This window comes from Piliocolobus tephrosceles, chromosome 8 (assembly GCF_002776525.5).
Source record: "Piliocolobus tephrosceles isolate RC106 chromosome 8, ASM277652v3, whole genome shotgun sequence".
NCBI classification, from domain to species: domain Eukaryota; kingdom Metazoa; phylum Chordata; class Mammalia; order Primates; family Cercopithecidae; genus Piliocolobus; species Piliocolobus tephrosceles.
Genome location: NC_045441.1, coordinates 31,905,107 through 31,925,293, shown reverse-complemented (window position 1 = coordinate 31,925,293; position 20,187 = coordinate 31,905,107). Strand labels below are relative to the sequence as shown.

The following is a 20,187-nucleotide window of genomic DNA, read 5'->3' as shown; positions in this document are numbered from 1 at the left end:
CCTTTACGTTGCGCAGATTGGGTTCAGTCTCCCCATGCAGATTTAACCTTCTTAAGGGCTTAGCGCCTATGGCCCAAATATTTATTGTAGCACAAATTGAGACATCTCCTTGGAAATAACACAACAGTGATTGAAAATGGCAGCCTGCGGTGCAGTCCTTAGCCACGCTGGCTTTAAAGGCAGAGCAGTCCTGGTGAAAACATGCCCAAGTTCAAATAAAAGGCTCTAACAACATGTCACCTTAACCATCTGGACTGTAGCCTGATGAAGCCCCTGTATCTAATCTCGGTGCCGGTGCCTCTGGTCCCAGCGAGCTTGTTCTGGCTCTGGCCGCACCGCCGCAGGGAAACATTGCTCCAGAATGTCAAGGAAAAGAAGGCGGCCGGCTCCCCTGGAGCCCTGCTTTTCCTCCAGTGCCCTTTGGTCTCCAGCTTTGGCTGCAGAGGGTTTCCCCACAGAAAACTCTCAGCATAAAGCCATTCATGTCTCAATTCTCACCAAGGCACCAATATGTCCATTTCCAGAGCAGAAATAAAAGCTGGATGTACATTCCTGCCCTGTTTCCTCTCAGAACAACACCTGTAATTCCTAATTCACAGCTCTCTGATTATGGCAGAGGGTCTGGTGTTGACTGAGCTCTTGCTGGCCCAGATACATGGCTGGGCACTTCTCCTGAGCTTTTTCAGGTCATCTTTATGGGGTCGCCTTGTAGGGGATGTTCATCACTTTCATCTTATAGATAAAGAAACAGAATCTCAGAGCTCAGAGAGCCTCCCTGGGGGTGGCGTTGAGCCCCAAGTCGCCGTGGCCATCATGCTACCTCTGGCTTAGAAGCCACTGTCTGAAGCCCAGAGTAAGGAGGCGGATCCCCACAGCTCCTACCTGTGTGAGGCTCACCTCACCATGGTCGAGGGGGAGTCATTACAAACTGACAGTAAGGTTGCCTGCTTAGATTTTCTGTTATGTATAATCAGGAGCCCCTGTGTGTTTTTAAAATATGGGACGATGATTTAAATGGGATGAATGCCCTTGTAAGAGAGGTTGAAGGGATATGCCAGCCCCTTTGGCTCCTTTGGCCCTATATAGACACAGCAAGAGGGCACTGTCTTTGAAGCTGAGCAGGCCCTCAGCAGAAGTGGAATCTGTTGGCACTGTGATCATGGACTTCCCAGCCTTTAGAAATGTGAGAAATAAATTTCTATTATTTATGAATTACCCAGTGTAAGGTATTTTGTTATAGCAGCCTGAATGGACTGAGACTGATGATGGCATATGGAAAAGGATTTGAAAATGATGTGCTAAAAAGGTTGAAGGGCATTCTTCTGATGGGTGCAGGGAATGATGAGACCACAGCAGGCAGCAATCTAGGTGTGCATCCAGCCAGGTTTCCACACGAGGAAGGGAGGGGAGAGATAGGCTGAGCCTGAGACTGACCATGGAGGTGAGATGGGATCTGGGATGAGTGGTGCTGACTGGCGGGGGCAGGACACTAGGGCAAGGCACAGAGGTTGAAATTGACTCCAGATTTCTCGTTTATGCCTGGACAGCTGTGAAGAGGTGGTGCCCACGACAGTGACAACAACACAAGGGCGGGGGAGAAGGGCAGCCCCTTTGGCAGTGGTCTCTTTTTGCTGTAAGCAGAGGTCACTCCAGACACACTGCCCAGTTCTTCCTACTAAAACTGGATGAACAGGGAGGTACACAGAGCAGATCTGGACCACAGACCAAGACAGGATACCCTCTTTTCAGGATCACCTTATCTCCGTGTTCTGGAGCAATCCAAGCCCTGATTTGGAAGGACTCTGACAAAGTACACAATGAACAATGACTGCTAGCTCCCTCTGAAGGTTCGAACGGGCCAGCAGAGCTCAAATGCATGTATTAAAAAATGATAATTGAGTTACTACAATAATATAGTATCATATGATTTTATAGGATGGGTCAACTTAAAATTTCACCAGTTCTGTCTTCTGTCAGTGTTAAAGTTTGTATCTTTACATTTCTCATGTTATAGCCATTGTACTACGGTCAAATAGGCAGGTGCCCACTAGAGAAAAATTATGCCAGAGAATAAGAAACGATTCAGGTTTTTTTTCTTTAGCATTTTTATCAGGTATGTTACTCCTTGGAGAATGTAGAAAATATTTGTTTAAAATATTCCTAATTTGATGGTACTTTCAAAATCTGATTTAGTCAGACCATTAAAAATTGTACAAATCAATAGCAATTACCTACTTCTAATTGAATCATTATCCCCAAAGAAAAGTGCTGTTAGAACACTGTAGACTTCAGGTCATCTGCAATATACCTCCACTCTCATAAAAGAGAAATAACAAAAGGAAAAAATAAAGGGAAACATAAAAACCAAAATAAAAGGAACACTTCATTTTATTTTATTATGTTAATCGAATCCCCAGGTAGAAAGAATGACCTTCTGTTGTATTTCGATGTTTAAAATCTGGCCAATGTTTAATGTTTACAAAATTATTTTTAATTTTAAGAGAGTATAATTTACCAATTAGATTAATTGTTTATTACTGCCGGGAGACTGCAAAGAGTCTTATTTTTAGTTCATAACAGAAGCTTCTGTAACCCTTTGGATCATATCTGGGATTCTGCATTTTTATTATAGCAAGAGAGCTTTGATGCTTGGATGTGTTAGGGAAGGAGAGCTGTATCAGAACGTTTCGTTGAGCCAATCTCTCCCTACTTGTTAATTTGGACCTCTCAATCATACATTTTTTAAAACGCTCATTATTTCACATAACATATAAATTTATATAGCATCTTATATACAATTTTAATGCATTCAGACTCCTAAAGCTATAATTCATTATAGCATTTTATTTTATTTATATTAATAAATGTGCCTTGAGTTAATACTCTAATCATTTGCAAACTCAAGCTTTGTCTTGATAAATTTTTACTTTTTGACAAATTATACTACATTAGAAATACCTGCCTTTCCCATTTCACTTTTGTTGATATTCCCAAAACACTGGGACATTGCTAGTCCAACAGCTATATTGAGGACCAGCATCTTCTCAAGTCTGCACAGAAACATTTTTACAATGTCATTATCTAAAGTGTTCAATTTTCAGTTATTTGGAATATGCCTTCTGCAAGCCATTTTTTTTTTTTTTTTTTTTTTTTGAGACAGAGTTTCACTCTTGTTGCCCAGGCTGGAGTGCAATGGCGTGATCTCAGCTCACTGCAACCTGGGACTCCCTGGTTCAAGTGATTCTCCTGCCTTAGCCTCTCGAGTAGCTGGGACTACAGGCACACACCACCATGCCTGGCTAATTTTTGTAGTTTTAGTAGAGACGGGGTTTCACCATTTTGGCCAGAGTGAAACGCTAGGTTGAACTTCTAACCTCAAGTGATCCGCCCACCTAGGCCTCCCAAAGTGCTGGGATTATAGGCATGAGTCACGGCTCACTGTCAAGCCATTTGTTTTTATAGGATGCTGCTACTTGACCAAGTTTGAATATACTTTCATTCAATTATGCCGATATTTATGTACTATAAAGAGCTGATTTTATATTATAATGTATTTTTGTTGTTGCTGTTGTTTTTGTTTTATGAGACAGAGTCTCATTCTGTTGCCCAGGCTGGAGTTTAGTGGTGCTATCATAGCTCACTGCAGCCTCAACTTCCTGGGTACAGGTGATGGTCCCACCTCAGCCTCCCAAGTAGCTGGGACTACAAGCACACATCATCATAATTGGCTAATTTTTTGTAGAGATGGGGTTTTGCCATGTTTCCCAGGCTAGTCTTGAACTCCTGGGCTCAAGCAATCTGCCTGCCCTGGCCTCCCAAAGCTGGGATTACAGGTGTGAGCTACCATGCCCGGCCTATGATGTCTTTCTAATAATATTTAAAGTGTGTTTTCATACTGCCCATGAAGACAATTATGTGAAACGGTTATTTGGAATAAATATACAATAAATGTTCTATATATGTTACAGAAATCTTTAAAAATTGCCTTGAAGGGAATGGCACTAGGGCTGGATTAATTTACAACACGAATTCCCCTTTTTGGTGTGTTGGCTCATGCAAATGAGGAGACAGATGGGAGATCATATAGTATCAAAGTGTAGAAGGGATGTGGCTTTATGGGATGTGGTCACTGCCCCTTTAGACTGAGCCAGGTATATTGAAATTACCATCCAGAGATTTCCTCTTCCTTAATATTTATCTTCCTGACTTAAAAAGATAAAAACTTGCAGGTTGTGTTTGTGCCAGCACCATTGAGAACTGCTACTTTACTGTGACCTTAAAATGGGTTCTTATGTCTATTTCTCAATTAATTAGAACCCAAAGGGAAAAAGTGGGTGCATAGTAAGAAAGAAAAACCTCTCTTACCAAACTTCCATTGTAGGTTTGTGCACACATTTGATTATTATGTCTAACAATCATTACTCATGCAAGTTTTATCCTTTCCATTCTTATTGAAATTTAGGAGGTTTATATTAGGTACCACTTGCTGTAGCCATCTTTACACCCCAAACAAGCCCATATTTCCTATGCTGAATGATGCTATTTGTTGGGTAATGGGAGAGGTCAGCATGACTAGGGTGAAGGGTGTCTGCTGGGGAGGATGGAGAAGTAGGGCTGTGGGCTGAGGGTGAGTTTATGTTGGGGCTTGCCAGCTGAGCAGAGAGATTGCAGCTGATGCAGTAGGAAAGAGGAGCCATGGAGCTTTGGGGCAGATGGTAGCAGAACTGGGTTTAAGGGATTTTTCCTGGCATGGATTAGAGAGGAGAAAAGCCAGAGCCAGGGAGATAAGTAAAGAAAAGAAATTCTGGCCAGGTGCGGTGGCTCACGCCTGTAATCCCAGCACTTTGGGAGGCCAAGGCAGGTGGATTGCCTGAGGTCAGGGGTTCGAGACCAGCCTGGCTAACATTCTGAAACCCCGTTTCTACTAAAAATACAAAAAATTGTGGCAGGTGCCTGTAATCCCAGCTACTCGGGAGGCTGAGTCAGGAGAATCCCTTGAACCTGGGAGGCAGAGGTTGCAGTGAGCCGAGATCGTGCCATTGCACTCCAGCCTGGGCCACAAGAACAGAACTCTGCCTCAACAAAAAGAAAAGAAATTATCTTGCTGGGAGTTTTATGACGCCAATCTCAAATACAAGAGCCAGAAACCATATCTTCTAAAATCATGTTCCCTCTACACCCTGATAGCATAAAACATTCCTCATTGTTTATTCATTCTGCATGAGCCAACACAAAAAAGAGTTATTGGTGTCATTGCTGGGAGCAGAGATACCATAAGTTTCTTCAAAGACAGACACCAGGACTTTCATCTTCATATCTGTAGTCCTTGGAATATAGTAGGTCTTACAAAAACATTTGTCAAGGGAGTGAATGAAAATAAAAGTGAATGAAAATGAAAGCAAAATATACTTGAGGATATAGTTTTTCTTGGACCACAAGTTAAATGCCAATGGATAACTTCAGATTCCTAGCCATGCATCTTTTCCTCTGAGAACTGGATAGCTGGAATAACAGACCACTCCATTTCCTTTCTGACATGCCACATTGAATGAACATCTGTTAAGAACCAGAAAGTGCATGAAGAAGTTTGTCCATGAAATCACTCCATACCCAAGTGGAGGAGAAGCAGCTGTGGACTGAAGGTAAGCTGTGCATTTCCTCAACTGGCAAATGTCAAGCCCATAATCTGAGCTTCGTATATAGGAAATACCTACACATGAAGCCCATCTAGGTATTTCCTCATGCAATAAGAAATACACCAGTATGGGGAGCCATGAAAAAAGCCTGCCATAACTCTGATAATGATTTATTTTCAAAGGCAGAAGAAAATTTTAGAAAACATATACATAGCCGGGCGCAGTGGCTCAAGCCTGTAATCCCAGCACTTTGGGAGGCCGACACGGGCGGATCACGAGGTCAGGAGATTGAGACCATCCTGGCTAACGGCTAACATGGTGAAACCCCGTCTCTACCTAAAAAAAAAAAAAAAACTAGCCAGGTGAGGTGGTGGGCGCCTGTAGTCCCAGCTACTCGGGAGGCTGAGACAGGAGAATGGCGTGAAGCCGGGAGGCGGAGCTTGCAGCGAGCTGAGATCCGGCCACTGCACTCCAGCCTGGGCGACAGAGTGAGACTCCATCTCAAAAAAAAAAAAAAAAAAGAAAACATATACATAAGATACATGACAGCAAGTTTATACACCCAGAAATGTCAGTAGATTAAAAATCAAAGAAATAGGATGACAGTACCAATGTCTCACAGCCCTCCAGAGAAGCTGTGGCTAGAGCCAAAGGTCAGAGCAAAATGTGGAAAATCACTGACAGACTGGCACCATGGGCAGGAAGCCTTGAAGGACTGGGTCAAGCAAAGGCAGAACTGGAGGGCAGGATGCCTGTTGAGAAGACCTGATCTAACTGTGGCTACATTGGAGACGCCCCCGGAGGAGTTATGGAGTGAAAGTTAAGGGACCTGAGCCAAAGGGTCCCAAGTCCAGGGGCTTATGAATAGGAACCAACTCTTCCTTGGTATTAAAGGGGCAGCCCTCTGGGCTGGTTGGGTGACTTTTATCCAACTGCCCTAGACATCACCACTCACTACTGAACATATTTTTAAGGATCTCTTTAAATCTACACCTCTTTTTTAGAGGGCCCATTTCCTAGTGGAGGCAGTGCAGCAGAACAAATAATGAAACAGTTGAATTCTGCTTCATCCATGTCTGCCAAGCCACAAGAATGGTAAAGATACTCACGTTCCACAAAGTACGAGCTGGCATCGATCTTCCAGATGATCTGGCCCCGATGAGAACCATTGACTCCACGGTTCTTATAGTCCAGAAAGTTTTCAGACAAGACCTCATCTATATTCCCAGAGGAAGAAAGCAGAGCAGAGAAACATATCAGTTAACAGCATATTTAGGGGAATAAAAGAAAACAAGCAAAGGATACAAATGCTGCTTCCATCTCAACAGAAGAGAGTGCACCTGGAATCAGAGAGCAGGAAGCATCCCAAGACGCCATTGGGACCAAACGCTTTTTATGCAGGGATCTCCTCCCAACCCCATAGCACTCCTGGCAGGAGATCATCTAGCTGGTTCTGGAACACCTCCAGAAACAGATAAATAATTACTGCTATTGCGGTTCACTTCACTTTTAAATAGCTCTTCCATGTGCGAAAGCTCAGTGTGAAAATCTTCCTTCTAAAGCTTCTATGAAGCAATTTGAGACTGGGGGCGAGACATAAAGAAAATCTCCATTTGGGGTCTAGTTCTCATGGACTCCACGTCGAATCATCTCTCCTCCCACCTGGGCATCACCACCATCCTGCACATGGTCGCACCCATGAACTTATCCATCCGTCCATCATGCACTCATGCATCCGTTGTTCATTCAGCAGCTGAAATCCAGCCATCTGCCAGATGCTGGGGAAGGTGCAGGGGCTGTGGTGTTGGGCAAAACCAGTATGGTCTCTTCTAAACCAAAGCTTACAAACAATTGAGAAGACAGAGTGTAAACACTAAGCAAAGGAATAAATGTTTGATTGTAACTTGTGATAAGAGATGGAAAGGAGGCAGGGCGTGGTGGCTCACACCTGTAATCCCAGCACTTTGAGAGGCCGAGGTGGGCAGATCACCTGAGGTCAGGAGTTTGAGACCAGCCTGGCCAACATGGTGAAACACCCGTTTCCACTTAAAAAAAAAAAAAATTACAAAAATTAGCCAGGCGTGGTGGCAGGCACCTGTAATCTCAGGTATTTGGGAGGTTGAGGCAGGAGAATTGCTTGAACCTGGGAGGTGGAGGTTTCAGTGAACCGAGATCATGTCCAGCCTGTTTACAGAGCGAGACTCTGTCTCGTCAAAATAAAAAAAAAAAAAAAAAAAAAGAAAAAAGAAGAAGAGGGGGGTGTGATAGAGTGACAAGGAAGGAGGCCGGGGGGGGGGGGGGAGGGGGGTCAGGAGAGCGCTGAGGGAGGAGACAAGGCCTGGGAGGAGCTCTGGGTGACTGTGTGCTTTCACCTCTTGCTGTTCTCTGCTCATCACTTTGCAACCCATCGATGTCCTCTTTAAAACCAGTGCCCAGAGAGAAATGCAGCATTCTTGGGGAGGACAGATCTGAGAATACCAAGCTGCCTGTCACCTTCTTGGTTCCAGACCCCACACTTTCAGTGCAGACTAAGACATGGATATGACTTTTACCCTGATCTTCTACGGAGCCCTTGTAGTTTCCACTTCACCAGAAATAATGTGAGCTAGATGGATCTGAGGCTATGGGGAAAACCAAGTGTTGAGAGTCCAAATCCACTGTAGGGGCTGGAGGGACAACCTGGGCAAGGGCACCCGAGGGCAGGCCCAGAGCCCCAGCTCTGCAGAGAGCCCTTCTCATGATTGCCCTTTTCTCTCCTGACACCCTGTGGTTCACATGCTGCATCTGGCTGGACTGAGAAAACAGGCAGAGATGAAGTGCAAAAAGCACTGAGCTTGAAGCCAAAGGGCCCAGCTCTTGAGGCCTTTTGTGCCATTTGCCAATAGTGTCACCTCTATAGTCTTTCCTCATCTGCAAAGTGGGGAGTAGTAATAACTTCAGTCTTACAGGGGAGCACTAAATGAGATAACTGTAAGCGTACTTGTAATCTGCTATGTGGATTGCACATTTTAGGCTGCCCCTTCTCTGGCAAAAAAATGACTGGGCAAATGAACACTCATTACTGATAAGAACTGTTTGTATCCTTTGGAAAATCACTTGTTTGCAAAATTTGCCTGTCTTTTTATTCACAGTGTGTGCTCACAGCCCTGTTTGGGTTACCAAGAAGATTGCATAATACATCTTTTACAGTAATTGCCTCATTTCTGCAAAAAGGCGTAATATTTTGCTAGCTCCCTGGGTCTTCAGCACAGATATAACAAGTCTCACACCCAGGTAGAAATTTGCCTCATTATAGCAGTTCTCCAAGGGATGGTATTTCCCTGAATTTCTCCACTCTGACCACTGGGATATTCCCTTTAATGGTCATGGTGGGATTTATAGACAATAACACCTGGAAGAAGGATATTCATTCATGCATGAGATAATGGGTACTGGGTACTTTGTTCTGTTCCAGACGTGCTAAACCCTGGGGATACACTGGTGAACAAGACACGGTCTGTGTTCTCAGGCAGTTTCTAATATATTTGGAGATTTATTCAAAAAAACAGGTAATTTCATTAGAATATAGAATGTACAAAAGGGGATTAATTATCAAGGAACCACAGGAACATGAATGAGAAAAGGATGAAGGGGAGGTGGGAAAAAATCAGAAAAGGATGATGAGGATGGCAAAACACACACACACATACACACATTAATGAGAAAAACGTATTTTGCTGTAGACATTTAAACACAATACATTTTAAAGGACTGGCCACTAGTCTTGGTAAGCATCCCCTTCCCTCACACTAACAATAACATTTAATCACAAACATCATGCAAGAAAAATAGAATAGTCTGTATTCTTGCCTGGGCCATCTGGGCTGAGAGGTCAAACCCTTCCCCAGAGTCATTTGTTACAAGTTGTTAGAAAAGTTACTAGTCTTTGCTTAGGAATCAAAATGCATTGACAGGGTCAGTTGCAGAAATCCAAAATCAGTCTACATATTTTATGCAGAAAGGGATTTAATGCAGGGAATTCAGGGCTGGAGAAGTGGACTCTAGGCAGGGCCTCTGGAATCAGGATAACTGCCTAACTGGCTCTCCAATGAGGCTGATGCCTTTGTCCCACTCACAAGGGCTGCCCTGGGACCTGCTGAATATGACTGCTCAGTACAGTCACTGCAATCTGGAGAGCAGAAGGCCGCTGTCCAGGCCATGGCAGCTGCCTCTCCACCTGTGAAGACAGTGATCAGTCAGTGGCAAGCGGAGTAGGTCACTGCCTGCCCCCACCTCCACTGCCTGTTGGCGTCCAGGAAGCTAGAGAGTAGACTCAGGACACTGCTGCAGAAAAGCTCCATTTCTCAAGGCCATGCTTGTAGCAGCCACAGGCTCAAGAGCAGGATCCCCACATTTCACATATTCACCTTCCTGATCTTGCACAGGTGCAGCTAAATGAATCCAATTTGCATCCAGAACATGGTTGCACAGGAGTCTGGGAAATGTAAATTTAGAGGATCAGATTCTGCACTAGGGGAAGGCACAGGAGATCAGAGGAGAGAGGAGAGTAGAGGGGAGGAGACAGGAGGAGAGAGGAGAGGAGGGGAGGGGAAGGAAGGGGAGGGAAGGGGAGAGGAGAAGGGGGAGGAGAGGGGAGGAGAGAGGAGGGGAAAGGAGAACTGGAATGGACACTGTGGCCAAGCCACACTCTCCACATCAGTGTGGAATGGGTGCTCTGGGCTCTCTACCACGAGGCTGTTATTTTCTGCATTCTTGTTATGATGGAAGCCTCTTTGTGGGAGCAATATTACATCCCCTTTGAGGCAGGAAGCTTACATCTACCATTACTATGTGATCTTAGGCAGTTTATTTAATCATTCACTATAAAATGGGGATTAAATACTATAAGTACCTACCTCAAAATCTTGTTGAAATGATTCCTTGAGTTAATACAGCTAGTGATCTTAGACCAGTGTCCAACATCTAATAAGCAGCTATTTCTGCTTAGAATCTGGACTAAAAATAGGGCCCTCTATTGCTATTCCCTGTGATACTTACTATGTAAAACCATTAATAATAACTTGAAGCACTAGCTCACATCAGTACTGTTTAAGATTTTGTCATCGTACATTTTGTACAGAACGTGTAGAGATCAGTTCCTCAAGAAAAGATTATATTTTCTGAGTGGTATGCATTTCCTCTGGTGTGTAGAATCCTACCACCTGCTCCTCATTTTATAATAGAGAAAGGAAAAGGATCTTTGTGGATTATTAAAATTTTAATCAGAAAGTTCTAATGAAGCTTACAGAAACAGACATACCTAAGAAACAAGTAATATATTTTATCTTGATTTGTCTTCAAAATAAAAATTGTAGCTGTGGTTTCCATGCCACAAGCTATAATAGAAGAGTGGATAACAAACACGCTATTGCTGTTAGGAGTGGAACAAGGAAGTGAGCCTATAACTGATTAAAAGAGAGAATCAGTATACTACCCAGGTCTCCTACACCCATCAGAAAAAAGATATGGCTTCCATTTTCAGAGTAATTCATGCTTTCTGACAACCAAATCTTGGGAAAAAATCTCCGAGGATTCTCCCACTGTGGCTGGACCATGACTTCACTAAATGATGGGACAGGGCTGGGTGCGGTGGCTCACTCCTTTAATCTCAGGAGTTTGGGAGGCTGAGGTGGGTGGATCACCTGAGGTCAGGAGTTTGAGGCCAGCCTGGCCAACATGGTGAAACCCCATCTCTACTAAAAGCAGAAAAATCAGCCAGGGGTGGTGGGGCATGCCTGTAATCCCAGCTACTTGAGAGGCTGAGTCAGAAGAATCACTTGAACCTCGGAGGCAGAGGTTGCAGTGAGCTGGGATCATGCCATTGTACTCCAGCCTGGGCAACAGAGCGAGACTCCATCTCAAAATAATGATGATGATGATAATAATAATAATGGGACGGGAGATATGGGGAGAATCTACTTGTCTTTCTTACTACTAAGCCAATGATGTAGAAGCTCCATTCTCTTGTAGAAGCAGGGACTCTAAGCATAAAGTGATAGAGGAGCTCCTAAAAATCAATACCACTTTCTCCCCTTCTGTGGCCTTTCCTTCACATTGTTTCTTTGGACACACGAATTCTGTTTGTGCCTTAACTGAGAAATACAGCTTCTGCTCTTCTAGATTCTAATAGGGTGCCTGATGTAAAGGAAAAACTTTAATTCTTCAAGAGTTGGGTTCCATAAATCAGCAGCCACACTTCACCCTCTACATTCAGGTATCTTCCCCCTCTTATGGCAGAATAGTCCTATTTGCTTTGAGAGCTCTAGAAGTCCCACCATGCTGAAAGCATCACAACCCTTGCCTCCGCTGGACATCTGATGGCACACTGATGTGCCATGGCCCATACCCAACACTGCACCACAATGCTTTGCTACTCCTGTGGCAGCATCAGTCTTGAGCAAGGGGAGGCAGCTGTGCGACTGTGGGAGCCACTGACTCGACATCTCCTCATTCATGAAATGACAGATGAGATGAAATCACTGTCTCTACATTTCTCGGCCTAGATCTCTGATTTGATCTCTGGCAAAGCACGACAAATGTGGAAGATAAGCTACTAAAGACTTACACATTATTGACTTTTAAGATTCACAGACAATTTCGGATTTGGAAGTTATTTTTGAAATGCTATGCCATTGAAAGTGTTGGCATTTTGCATTACATAACTTCACAGTTATATATGTGTAGCTACAATGAGAATAACAAACTGTCAAATTAAGGTTCTAGAATGATGAGTTGTGGTTACTTTTATCTCAGTCAAAATGTCATGTTAACACCAGATCTTATTCATTCATGGAGTTTCATAATACCTGATACAGCTACCCACCCCCTCCTCTATCTCCCTCTTCTTTTGTTCTCTCCAGTCTCCTGGTTGTCCTGCCTCTTCACCACCTCCTCCTCTTCTGTTTGAGTTCCTCGTCTGCTTCTCCCCTGCCCCTCTCTCACTGTGACTATCTGGTGCTCTCTTTCTGTACACAGCACTAGAGTGAGCTTATCCACCCCCAAGATGTCTGTTACCCCAAATCTACAACCCTAGCTTGGATCCCTGGCTGAGCTTCAGACCCATTCATTCATTCACTGTGGACGCACGTCCCTCAGGTGTTCCACACTCAGTAATTCCATCTTGAGCTCATTACCTTCTCCTCAAACAGGCTTCTCTTCCAGGGGGTCCCTAACTTGAGGAATAGCATCAGTACTCATCAGCTGCGGGAAGATGCCCTTGTAAGGAGTTGACTCAAAACTAGATCTGGGCTGGGTATGGTGGCTCATGCCTGTAATCTCAGCATTTTGGGAGGCTGAGGCTGAAGGATCACTTGAGCCCAGGAGTTTGAGCCTGGGCAATATAATGAGACTCTACCTCAATAAAAAACCAAACCAAAACAAACCAAAAAACAAACCAAAACCAAAAGCAAATCAAACCAAACCAAAACCCTAGATTCAGAACCTAAACCTAATTACCTCAAGTGCTAAACAAAAAACATTCACGATGAAGGTCAGAATGGGTGGGAGGGGACTGTGGTAACACTGAAGGTCACAGGCCAGCCTAGGGAGGGTGCAGATGCTTAACTTCAGCTGATTAGAACCATGTGGTATCACAGGCTTAAGCTGCCAAATTGGAGGCTTTTGTGAAAGAAGCTAGAAAGTTGGGTTTCAACTTGAAACTTCCACATTTTAAGTGTGGATAATCAATCAAATTTAAAACAAAACAATGTAAATGAAACAAAATATGCAGCCAGGGGCAGTGGCTCACACCTGTAATCCCAGCACTATGGGAAGCTGAGGTGGGTGTATCACCAGCCTGACCAACATGGAGAAACCCCGTCTCTACTAAAAATACAAAACTAGCCAGGTGTGGTGGCACATGCCTGTAATCCCAGCTACTTGGGAGGCTGAGGCAGGAGAATCACTTGAACCTGGGAGGCAGAGGTTGCAGTGAGCCGAGATCATGCCACACTCCAGCCTGGGCAACAAGATTGAAACTCTGTCTCAAAAAAAAAAAAAATGCTCGTTGGGCTGTTATTTTGCAATCTCTGTTCTTGATGGATAGTATCTACTTTTATTCAAGAACAATTTTTGTTTTTCAGAAACAAATTGAATTTTAACTTTTGGAAATCCAGTTTAGCTAGTCACAGCTATTTGTGTAAAAATTTCAACAATGTATGCATCTCCATCTTTACATTAATGTGTGTGTTATAAACACACTCACCAAGCTGAGGGAAAAACCTTTAAGAGACCCAAGAATATTTCCCTGAGAACTAGCTAGTCAGATAAGATCCCCTTTATTTTATCAGAAAAACTGTCCAGGTTGTAAACTACTCATAACAATCCATTACTTTCTGTGATGTTAAATCCGGTGTTGTGTGTCTGAATGTGCAAATGTTGCAGAGCACAGCCTGAAGGCAGAAGGCCTGGCCTCGGATGGACCTGGTGTTGAATCTGTTGACTCTTGTGGCCTTCCAGCAATTATAACTTGACTTTTGGGTAAACACATCAATTTCCATGACAGCTGATTCTGTCACATAAAATAGATGAAATACATTTTTCATTTAAATTGGTTTTCATAATTACAAGATTTTCAAAACCAATCCATGGGAATGGTGAAACTTTCATAAAAATAATTGCCTCAGCATCCAACTTATTTGCATAACTTGTTTTGTTTGCAAAGACTTGAGAAAATTCACATAGAACAATTTCTTCTGGTGAACTTTCAACTTTGGCACTTTCAAAATTTTGAATAAATCTCCACCTAAAGTAAGGCAAGTCAGCTTTCTCCAGTACCATGCCTGTATGCCTGTATGTATAATCCCAGGTTGTCTGTTGAATACAAAGCAGTAAGAATGTTGGAAGAGCTGGTGAAGATTACGCTGGAAACTGAAGTGAAATGACCTCCATGTAGGTGTGCTTACATGGGTTGGGCATATGGTGTTACTTTGTCTTATAAGCACATAGATTTAAAAACAGGCTTTGATATTAATTTATTCACAAGTGGAAGAGCTTCTATAGTTGCAAATGATAATGATGTTTGTGTTTAACCACACCTCACTCTGCTATAGCTCATGGTTTTCTTTCATGGAATAGAGATGGCAAGAGAGGCCTTATTATCCATTTTGCAGAAAAACAAGGTCATGCAATAGTGGTCTTCAGCGTGTTAGAATCTGGCATATAACACAGTTGCTTGTATATTTTAATTATATTGCAGGTTTATTAAAACGTGACAGCATGTGTAAAAGTGAATTATGAACAATACACTTGGCACATTCTACTCACCAATGAGGTACATGCCAATCCAGTCCCCAGCGTCCACTTCCTCCTTTATGTCCCAGTGGATGATCAGGTCCTGAGAGTGCCCGATGGAGTAGTAGGAGCTGCTGACCATGAGCGTGGAGCGGCTGTCCGAGGTGACCAGGTCGGTGTCGCTGGTGGAGCGGGGAATGGTGACGCCATCATGGGGGCCGCCCCTGAGGTCCATGTTGTGGAACTGGTCGGGATTGTAGCTGTATCGGAGCGGCTCCTTGCACCGGCGTCGGCTCTGGGAGTTTCTAGAAGGAGACGCCATGGCGGCCAGGCCTAAAAACCTGTTCTGGTACAGATTCTGTGGGAGCAAAGAGACAGTGAGCAGGGTCAGGGCACGCCGGCCACTCAGTTGCTGTCATCACAGGAAAATGAAATATGTGCCGCGAGACACGCGCTGTGAGTGAGCTGCCCTGCTGGGCAGATCTGAAACATGGCATAGAGCATCTTCCTCGTGACAAAGGCTGCAGCCCTGGGTTCACACGGGGACAGCAAGAACAAAAACACGAGTGCACCAGGGTGTCCTGTGTTTCCATGCTCTGTTGGAGTCTCTGCCTCTCCTGGCTCTAACCCACTTGATACCAGAAGGACTGGGATGTGTAGAATGACCCTGAAGGTGTGACTATTCCTCAACCAAACACCATCCCTCGAGTTCTCCAACACCAATTACATTGGATCTGATTTGATCCTTCTTTAAGGCAAACGATGATTATCATTATTGACCTCTGAGTGATCCCTGCAGCATTCAGGTCCCTACACACAGCCCAGAATTAGAAGTGGTCCCTGCTGGGTGAGGCAGTCACTCCTCTATTTACAATCTTTCACTCTACAGAATGCCTTTGGGCTGTGTGAAGTTTCTATGAAGGATTTCAAACATCCGAATACGCTTTGAACACTACGATTTTCAATAAAATCCAATCTCAGAGGACTGTATCTCCCTTGGAGCCAGTGTTAGTGTAGAAAACATGGATGAGAAAAAGATGCATTTTTGTATTGTTTACAACTTTGAGCACTTAAAATGAGCCAAGCTGATGCAGAGCAATAACTCGTTTTGGGCACAGATAGCTTTGAAAACACAGAAAGATAGGCAGCAAATAGAACTCACGCAGAGGATTTGTTTTTGAAACAAGCAAGGGTGATTCTGACTTCATCCAAGTATACTAAAATTGCGTTTAAATGAACATTTTTGGGGGGTCCTGGTTATTGAAGTTCATGTTGTTCCATATGTAGTTTTCAAGAAGAGAAGATTAAGGCCTAAAAAAGTGTTGACTCATGAAGTTTAGATCCCAGGAACTGTAACTTATTATGCACCTAATCAAATGCAAATTATTGACTTTTTGTTTACCAGCCATGATGAGCAGACTACGGCAACAGTGTACTCTTTCAGTTACATCAACATAGTTAGCGGTAATTTAGGCCTGCACTTTTTCCATCCTCGAAGACCAGGATGTTGTAAAAAGTCTATTAGCCTGAGAAAGCACAGTGTTGGCATTCTGAGTCTTGGTCCTCTATGGCCACGGGGCAGGCAGGCCGTTTCACTCATCTGTGTCTCCTGTTTGGAATTCCTTTGGTCCTACTGGTGGTTGCTGTAGAATTATGATGGGCAGGCAAGCCAGACTGCAAAAAGCATCTCATCACCCTACTGGGACCATATTTCTTATTTTTTCAAAATGCTTGTCACTGTAGCAGTATGAAAATAGATGGACCATGGTGTTGCCTGGAAACCATCCCTCCTCTCAGGAACACAGGCAAAGCGCTGAAGACCAGGGAAGCAGGAACCACCCACCTATCTCAAGGCACCATGGCTATTCTGGGCAGTTTAGGGAGGATCTTAGTAAACTGACACCCCTCCAGGAGGCGCTGACCAGAGACCTTTGTAAAATCCCCAAAACAGAAAGGCTGCTGTTTGTTTAGTTTGTTTAGTTCCCACATACCTTAAGTGGACTAATACCATCTTATAGTATTACAGAGATTCAAAATAATTATGAGTTAGACCATAATCAAAGCTGAGGCAACACCTACCAGCCTCTCAGTTGTGGGTCTATCCCTGGACAATTTAATCTTTCTGGACCTTGGTTTCCTCCTCTGTAAATGGGCTGTTGTCAGAATTTAATGAGACAGTGCAAGTCAAGTTCTTAGTATAGTACGTGCTCAATAAATAAAAATCTCCTGCTAAGATACTACTGGTAATGCTTTAGGAAGGAAACCTCACTGAGACATAGGGCGTGGGCACTCAGCCAGGCTCCGTCACTGAACAGGCTTCCTTCACGCCACCCCAGAGTCCTCACTCTTAAGTTCATGCATTAAATTCAAGAAACCCTCAGGTTTTCTTACAAAATCAAAGTACCAAGGGTTAAACAGCCTAGTGTATTTGTAAAGGTGCTCTATAGACCCGTGTTCAGGGCAGAGGCTCCTTTATTTGTAAGGTTTACAACTGAGTAGGATATTTTTGCATTAATGATGAAGAGCCTAAGATAAAGATTTTTATGTACGTGGTTTCCATCAGGGCCCCAAAAGGATTATAGGGTGTTTCTCTTTTGCCGAAGACAACAATTCTGCTATTGCATTTTTACTAAAATCCCCTGGAAACTAGAGAACTCTCCTGAAACTGTCAAATTACGCCAGTGATCACTGTCCACACGGCGAGAGCAAAGGTAGAGAAGGGAACATTAGTCAAAGAAGACATTTGTCAGCAATTACTGGATTGGAACGATGACATTTGCCCAGGATAAGCAGGACAGTCTCAAAGCTGTCCCTTGCACCCCACCCTCTCCCACCACCCTGTCTTTGCACACATCCTCCCCATTCCTACTTGCAGGCAGGATCTGCACTTCTGCGTCAGAATTATGCTCCAGCACCAACTCTGCTGTAACCGCTCCTTGCCTTCTTCCCATTTCCAAGAGTGGAACTTTCTGCTCCGTGATGCACAGGAATCCCATTCCCCTGCAGGGATTCTTAGGTACTGTTGCTAGTTGATCTGTCCACGTTCACTCCTACACTGTGAAGTTTTCTCCTCTGTATATCCCCTGTACCTTGCATAATTCCTGGCACGAAAAACCTCCAAAACTTTAATTTATAGAAATTATTTTATTCAATGATATCCCTTCTTGTTCCAGAAAGGGTTTAAGATGGCTTATAAAAATAGATAAAATGGCCGGGAGTGATGGTTCAGGCCTGTAATCCCAAAACTTTGGGAAGCCGAGGCAGGCGGATGACCTGAGGTCAGACGTTCAAGACCAGCCTGGCCAGCATGGTGAAACCCTGTCTCTACTAAAAGTACAAAAATTAGCCGGGCATGGTGGCGGGTGCCTGTAATCCCAGCTACTTGGGAGGTTGACGCAGGAAAATCGCTAGAACCTGGGAGGCAGATGTTGCAGTAAACCAAGATTGTGCCACTGCACTCCTGGGCAACAAGAGTGAGACCCTGTCTCAAAAAAAAAAAAAAGAAAAAGAAAAAATACAGAAAGGCATGATAATTTAGTAGTAGATGGAACATAGAGAGAAGAAAATAAAGATATGAACACAAAGCTATGTAGGAAGGAGGTGATCTTAAAATTATATTCCATCATGTCCAAAACAGGTGTTTTTATTAAAGACTCACAACAGTTGCTCCTTTTTATTTTTAATTTCCCAGCTTTATTGAGGTATAATTGACAAATAAAATTGCATGATTTTAAGGTGTATGATGTGAAGATTATATAGACAGAAATATATAATATATATTATATATTATGTACAATATGTAAGTATATGTATTTCACTGTATATAGTGAAACATATATTTTATTTTATATATATATGTAAATATATAGTGAAATGATTACCACAATCAGGTTAGTTAGCACATCCATCCCTCACCTAGTTACCCCATTTTTATTTTACTTTGTTTTGGTTTGTGGTGAGCACATTTGAGCAAATGTCAACGGTTGCTTCTTGAACATAGCAGGTGGATAGAGCTGATTGCTCAACATGCAATTCCTTTGTGGCTATGTTTCTCCCAGGCATTCACAAGTGTTTCTAGCATATACTATAGACTCATCAGGCCAGAAGAAGCAATTTAATCATTCTCTCTTCACATCTGAACTGTGGGAGATAGATGAAGCTCTGTCCTGTTTTTAAATAGCCCTGGATAAAAGGCCACTCTCTTCCTAGACAGTGATTCCAATGTCTTACAACTCCGCCATTCTTCCTAACCTCTAAAGCAGATCTCCCCAACAGGAGACCTCCTTTCTTTTTCTGGCCCTCTCGATCTCTGTATGTATGGGAAATCAGTGGATATCACTAAATTTCTCCCAGCCTTTTCTCCAACTCACTAATAACTCAAATATCTTTCGTCTTCTTTTCTCTTTGGTGATAAACAATAGGAACTGATAGGAGGACCACAAGAATATCAGCAATAGTTTTGGTAACACTGTAATTTTCCAGCTATTGGTTGTAATCACGTGTCCCTAGTTACGGGCTATGTCAAGCATAGATTTTAGTTGACCCTTGAAAAAGTGGGTCTGATGAGTGAGCCCCTGAGAGCAATTTAAATACACTGTACAAACTGCCCTGCTTTATAGGGAGAAAATACCATCTGCTGTTTTTTTTTTTTTCTTCCTATTTGTAGCAGAGGACCCACCAATGTTGCGTTTATTTGTTTTGCTTTCCAACTTAAACTACATCGTAATTGTTGAAATGTTTTGAATTAAGTGATATGCTCTTTGTTGTTTTTCTTTTTTTCTTAGTCTTGGAACAGGCCTTGTGGGTTTAATATGTTTTAAGATATTCTCATGGAGTATAGCACATTAACAAAAATAAAACCTGTAAAAAAACCAGAATCGGCCGGGCGCGGTGGCTCAAGCCTGTAATCCCAGCACTTTGGGAGGCCGAGACGGGTGGATCACGAGGTCAGGAGATCGAGACCATCCTGGTCTACATGGTGAAACCCCGTCTCTACTAAAAATACAAAAAACTAGCCGGGCGAGATGGCGGGCGCCTGTAGTCCCAGCTACTCGGGAGGCTGAGGCAGGAGAATGGCGTAAACCCGGGAGGCGGAGCTTGTAGTGAGCCGAGATTGCGCCACTGCACTCCAGCCTGGGCGACAGAGCGAGACTCCGTCTCAAAAAAAAAAAAAAAAAAACCAGAATCTTAAAAGCAGAAAATCATCACTTCTAGGGATGGAACATGTTATTATGCATCAGTTTTTTTTTTTTTTTTAAGAACCTGGAGACAAAATATTCTG

The 20,187-nt window shown here is 43.4% G+C and overlaps 1 protein-coding gene across 1 annotated transcript in view; it reads right to left on the bottom strand.

Moving 5' to 3' along the window:
• Nucleotides 1-17,620, bottom strand: part of HECW1 (HECT, C2 and WW domain containing E3 ubiquitin protein ligase 1) — a 254,817-nt gene extending 237,197 nt beyond the window's left edge. Inside the window, exons 1-3 of the mRNA XM_026456391.1 lie at nucleotides 17,603-17,620; nucleotides 14,940-15,264; nucleotides 6,746-6,853 (exon numbers count right to left, since the gene is read on the bottom strand). Of these exons, the coding sequence (XP_026312176.1) occupies nucleotides 6,746-6,853; nucleotides 14,940-15,228 (397 nt within the window). The 5' untranslated portion in view covers nucleotides 15,229-15,264; nucleotides 17,603-17,620. The remainder of the gene's footprint in view (nucleotides 1-6,745; nucleotides 6,854-14,939; nucleotides 15,265-17,602) is intronic.
• Nucleotides 17,621-20,187: the final 2,567 nt, after the last annotated feature.